The sequence below is a fragment of the Sinocyclocheilus rhinocerous genome, unplaced genomic scaffold (assembly GCF_001515625.1).
Source record: "Sinocyclocheilus rhinocerous isolate Xijiao unplaced genomic scaffold, SAMN03320098_v1.1 scaffold4923, whole genome shotgun sequence".
Lineage (NCBI taxonomy): Eukaryota > Metazoa > Chordata > Actinopteri > Cypriniformes > Cyprinidae > Sinocyclocheilus > Sinocyclocheilus rhinocerous.
This window is the reverse complement of record NW_015656588.1, coordinates 23,070-29,240: the sequence shown is the minus strand read 5'-3', so window position 1 is coordinate 29,240 and position 6,171 is coordinate 23,070. Positions and strand designations below refer to the sequence as shown.

General features: G+C 41.0%; 1 protein-coding gene across 1 annotated transcript in view; it reads left to right on the top strand.

The window, feature by feature from the left end:
• The first annotated feature begins 2,520 nt into the window (after positions 1–2,520).
• Positions 2,521–6,171, top strand: part of LOC107720302 (mucin-5AC-like) — a 23,368-nt gene continuing 19,717 nt past the window's right edge. The window contains exon 1 of the mRNA XM_016527986.1: positions 2,521–3,785. Within this exon, the coding sequence (XP_016383472.1) occupies positions 2,754–3,785 (1,032 nt within the window). The 5' untranslated portion in view covers positions 2,521–2,753. The remainder of the gene's footprint in view (positions 3,786–6,171) is intronic.

Sequence of the window (6,171 nt, the reverse complement as noted above, 5' to 3'; positions counted from 1 at the left end):
CAACAACAGGTCTCGTAGAGTCTGCTACTACACCCAAAGCTTCTACCTTGGTACCAGTGACATCAGCATTGCCAGCAACTGTATTGGGCACAACCACATCAGCAACTGTTAGCAATGAACCAGAAACAATCAGGATAAATACAACAGAAGATACAGTGACAACAACAACAACAGGTCTCGTAGAGTCTGCTACTACACCCAAAGCTTCTACCTTGGTACCAGTGACATCAGCATTGCCAGCAACTGTATTGGGCACAACCACATCAGCAACTGTTAGCAATGAACCAGAAACAATCAGGATAAATACAACAGAAGATACAGTGACAACAACAACAACAGGTCTCGTAGAGTCTGCTACTACACCCAAAGCTTCTACCTTGGTACCAGTGACATCAGCATTGCCAGCAACTGTATTGGGCACAACCACATCAGCAACTGTTAGCAATGAACCAGAAACAATCAGGATAAATACAACAGAAGATACAGTGACAACAACAACAACAGGTCTCGTAGAGTCTGCTACTACACCCAAAGCTTCTACCTTGGTACCAGTGACATCAGCATTGCCAGCAACTGTATTGGGCACAACCACATCAGCAACTGTTAGCAATGAACCAGAAACAATCAGGATAAATACAACAGAAGATACAGTGACAACAACAACAACAGGTCTCGTAGAGTCTGCTACTACACCCAAAGCTTCTACCTTGGTACCAGTGACATCAGCATTGCCAGCAACTGTATTGGGCACAACCACATCAGCAACTGTTAGCAATGAACCAGAAACAATCAGGATAAATACAACAGAAGATACAGTGACAACAACAACAACAGGTCTCGTAGAGTCTGCTACTACACCCAAAGCTTCTACCTTGGTACCAGTGACATCAGCATTGCCAGCAACTGTATTGGGCACAACCACATCAGCAACTGTTAGCAATGAACCAGAAACAATCAGGATAAATACAACAGAAGATACAGTGACAACAACAACAACAGGTCTCGTAGCTGCTACTACACCCAAAGATTCAACATTGGTAAAAGTGACATCAGCATTGCCAGCAACTGCATTGGGCACAACAACATCAGCAACTGTTAGCAATGAACCAGAAACAATCAGGATAAATACAACAGAAGATAAAGTGACAACAACAACAGGTCTAGTAGAGTCTGCTACTACACCCAAAGATTCTACCTTGGTACCAGTGACATCAGCATTGCCAGCACCTGCATTGGGCACAACCACACCAGTAACTGTTAGCAATGAACCAGAAACAATTAGAATAACTACAACAGAAGATACAGTGACAACAACAACAGGTCTAGTAAAGTCTGCTACTACACCCAAAGCTTCTACATTTGTAACAGTGACATCAGCATTGCGAGCAACTGAATTGGGCACAACCACTGCAGCAACTGTTAGCAATAAACCAGAAACAATCAGGATAATTACAACAGAAGATACAGTGACAACAACAACAGGCCTAGTAGAGTCTGCTACTACACCCAAAGATTCAACCTTGGGACCAGTGACATCAGCATTGCCAGCACCTGCATTGGGCACAACCACTGCAGCAACTGTTAGCAATGAACCAGAAACAATTAGAATAACTAAACCAGAAGATACAGTGACAACAACAACAGGCCTAGTAGAGTCTGCTACTACACCCAAAGATTCAACCTTGGGACCAGTGACATCAGCATTGCCAGCACCTGCATTGGGCACAACCACTGCAGCAACTGTTAGCAATGAACCAGAAACAATTAGAATAACTAAACCAGAAGATACAGTGACAACAACAACAGGCCTAGTAGAGTCTGCTACTACACCCAAAGATTCAACCTTGGGACCAGTGACATCAGCATTGCCAGCACCTGCATTGGGCACAACCACTGCAGCAACTGTTAGCAATGAACCAGAAACAATTAGAATAACTAAACCAGAAGATACAGTGACAACAACAACAGGCCTAGTAGAGTCTGCTACTACACCCAAAGATTCAACCTTGGGACCAGTGACATCAGCATTGCCAGCACCTGCATTGGGCACAACCACTGCAGCAACTGTTAGCAATGAACCAGAAACAATTAGAATAACTAAACCAGAAGATACAGTGACAACAACAACAGGCCTAGTAGAGTCTGCTACTACACCCAAAGATTCAACCTTGGGACCAGTGACATCAGCATTGCCAGCACCTGCATTGGGCACAACCACTGCAGCAACTGTTAGCAATGAACCAGAAACAATCAGGCTAAATACAACAGAAGATACAGTGACAACAACAACAGGCCTAGTAGAGTCTGCTACTACACCCAAAGATTCAACCTTGGGACCAGTGACATCAGCATTGCCAGCACCTGCATTGGGCACAACCACACCAGCAACTGTTAGCAATGAGCCGGAAAAAATCAGGATAACTACAACAGAAGATACAGTGACGACAACAACAACAGGCCTAGTAGAGTCTGCTACTACACCCAAAGATTCTACCTTGGTACAAGTGACATCAGCATTGCCAGCACCTGCATTGGGCACAACCACATCAGCAACTGTTAGAGAAGAACCAGAATCAACCACGACTACTCAAGCTAAGGTTTCGTCTACTGTATTACATTCTGTGGCAGTAGATACAGCCCCAACAACAGTCCTTGAAGAGTCTGCTACTGCACCCAAAACTTCAACCTTGGTACCAGTGACATCTCAAATCACAACAGAACCCTCACCAGCCCAAAACGAAACTACAACATTAATGTCAGTGAAGCCAGTAACAGTGGCTCATACCTTAGAAGTTTCCAACACTGCCAAAAGTGTGACACAAGAACCTAAAACACATGCTGACAGTGATTCTTCATCAGCAGGAATAAGTACATTAAGAGAATCTGGTACAACAGAATCAACATTTGCTCCAACTACAACAGCACGAATAACAGAGGCATCATCACCTTTAACTGAAGCAAGAGAAGTAAAGACAACAACTGCAAGAACATCCAGATCTACAGAATCATCTGCAGAAGCCCAAATAACAAGTGCAACCATTGCACCATCAGCAGGAGTGACATCAGCATTGCCAGCAACTGCAGCAGGGACAACCACAGCAGCAACTGTTAGCAATGAACCGGAAACGATCAGGATAACTACAACAGAAGATACAGTGACAACAACAGGCCTAGTAGAGTCTGCTACTACACTCAAAGCTTCAACCTTGGTACAGGTGACATCAGCATTGCCAGCAACTGCATCGAGCACGACCACAGCAGCAACCGTTAGCAATGAACCAGAATCAACCAAGACTACACTAGCTCAAGTTTCATCTACTGTGATACATTCTGTGGCAGTAGGTACAGTTACAACAACAACATCAACAACAAGCTTAGTAAAGTCTGCTACTGCACCAAAAGCTTCAACCTTTGTACCAGTGACATCAGCATTGCCAGCAACTGCATCAAGGAAAACAGCAGCAGGAACTGTTAGAAATAAACCAGAATCAACCAAGACTACACTAGCTAAGGGTTCATCTACTGTATTAAATTCTACAACAGTATATACAACAACGTCGACAACAACAACAACAACACTAACGTCAGTAAAGCCAGTAACAGAGGCTCATACCTCATATGTGTCCACTGTAGCACCAACAACAGAGGGCACAAATACTGATCCTCCTACCCTTGACGAGGGAAGCATACATTTAAGATTCAGTCTAAATGAAACTTTCAGTGAAATATATAACAACCACTCATCCCCTGAATTCATTGCATTGGCATCCCATGTGGTAACTGTGGTAAGTCTAACTTGTTTCAAACATTTACAAGCATAAATACCATTTACTTTTAATTATCTGATACACGGAAAGCTTTTTAACATTCAGTTTTTCTTGACTACTAACACACAATTCATTAAGTAATTCACCATTTTCTTACACCTACAAACAAAATCTCAAAACTACACACCAACTTGTACAAACCTCAAACTTCTGAATCCAAATATTTAAACTAAACTAAACTAAAAGAACACTAGTTAGATCATGTGACGAGGGGGGCGGGGTCGAGAGCCGTGGGAACGGAGCGAGGCCGGTGGAGTTAATGGATAATGAGCGACACCTGCACCACTCACCGGTCTCGAGTCTCACGGAGGAGCTCCGGAAGGATATAAAGGAGGAGTGACGACAGGGAAAGACGAGAGAGGACCAGGCCTGGATTTTATTTTGTGTTTTGGTTTCGTTTGTGCGCGACAGTCGTCCGCGAGGGGCTGTCGCGCTATTTTGTGCTTATTTTATTAAAGTTTATTTAAACGTCCGCCGGTTCCCGCCTCCTTCTTCCCGAACTACGAACGTTTGTTACAGATCAATTCAAAACACTATTACAAAAACCTCCTTTTGGGAATCAGGAATTATTCTGCAAGTCATTTGTATAACATGTCTATTACAGTATACTAAATAAAAAGAGGGGTGCAGATACAGTGAAATTTAGCAATAAGCTTTAAGAAAAGTTTTTTTCCCCAATATTTTTATTGGCATTTTGTCAGGACAGTATGATTTTCACTTACATCAAAATGATCAACAAACAACAAAATGTCCTTACCATGTCCTTACCATGTGTTGGGGCTTTAATGAAATTCAAGAAAAGATCCCAGGTGCTACTGAAGGTCTTAAGGGAACCTTGAAGCATAAACCTTAATTTCTCCAATTTAATGCAAAAAATATATCTTGTATCCATCTATTGTGAGTATGGGAAGTGGCACACCTCCATTTAAAGAGAATGTTCCTTTTAGCTAATAGAGTGGTAAAAGCAACCACTTGAGCAATGGGACTAAAGTAAGTAGTGTATGGTAAAATACCAAAAACAACTGTCAATAGATTGGGACTCAGTTCAACATTAAGTGCTTCTCCCAGTGTGTCAGATACGTTGGACCAAAAGGTTACTAATCGAGGACATGACCAGAACCTGCTGGAACTTGTCTAGAATGGTTGCAAGCGTCATTCTTGTCTGGAAAAGATTAGATAATTTAGATAATTGTGCATTTTTCAGGTGAGCTCTGTAAAGTACCTTGCATTGTATCAAACAATGCCTGGCGCAGATTGATGACGAGTGCACCTGATATAAGATGTATGACCACTGGTCATCGGCAGGGTGCAAATTATGGGGGGGTCTGACACCCCTAAAGAAGGCTTGATCCCCCCTGATGGATGTCAAAATGAGATGTAGGGGGGGTCAGATAGAAAGTAGGCTAGCCTATGCATAATATGGAGATTTACTTGTAAATATTAATATGTACTTCTATAGCTCTGACTGATTTTAAAAATGTAATTTTGGCAGCCCCTGAAATGGATCGTACTGACATTACCTGAGCGGTTGAAGAATACGCTACAGCGCTCATTCAAAGACATGCATTTATTGCTTGGACGGAGCAAGAACACCTGAAATGCATGTGCAGATTCAGTCGAGAGATAAAGTTTACCCTCTTCAACTTAATGCCGTTGAACTGAATTTTACGGAGCAAACTATTTGCTAAAATAACCACAACATTAACAGCAACGCTAAAATACAAGCGTGTGGTAATGTTAGTCAGATGCACATGAAAGTTGCAAGTGTTACTATAACAAACACTGCATGTTTTCTTTCAGAATCATCATTGGCGTTTAGAAAGACAAAAATAGGTTACATAAAAGTGTTTAACCTACAGTAAAAATGAAGATACGGTGTGAATAATTACATTTTAGACACATTGTCAGTAATTTCGCCAACAAAAATAAGGATAACTGTTGTGCATCTCTGATCAACACACAGAATCCACGTTTTTAAACGAATCGACTGAATCAATGATTTAGTGAGCCATTCATAAAGGCAGTCACTTGCTTCGTTTCTGAATGAATCAGCTGTTTGAACGAATTGATTGAATGAATGACTGAATCATTCACTTATTAAGACAGGGATTTGTCACCACCTACTGGCGCTTTTAGTTTTATATTTAGAGTATTGTTTAAAAAAAAAAATTGTATATTTTACTAGCCTATTTATTTTTATTTTTGTATGTTGAATTAAAATATTTCTTTCTAAAGCTACTTATATTTCTTTCTAAAGCTACTTTTTTTGTAATGTCTATGTAGTTTTTTTTTAATTAACAAAATAACTATTATCTTTAATAACAACTTTATCTTTAATTAATCG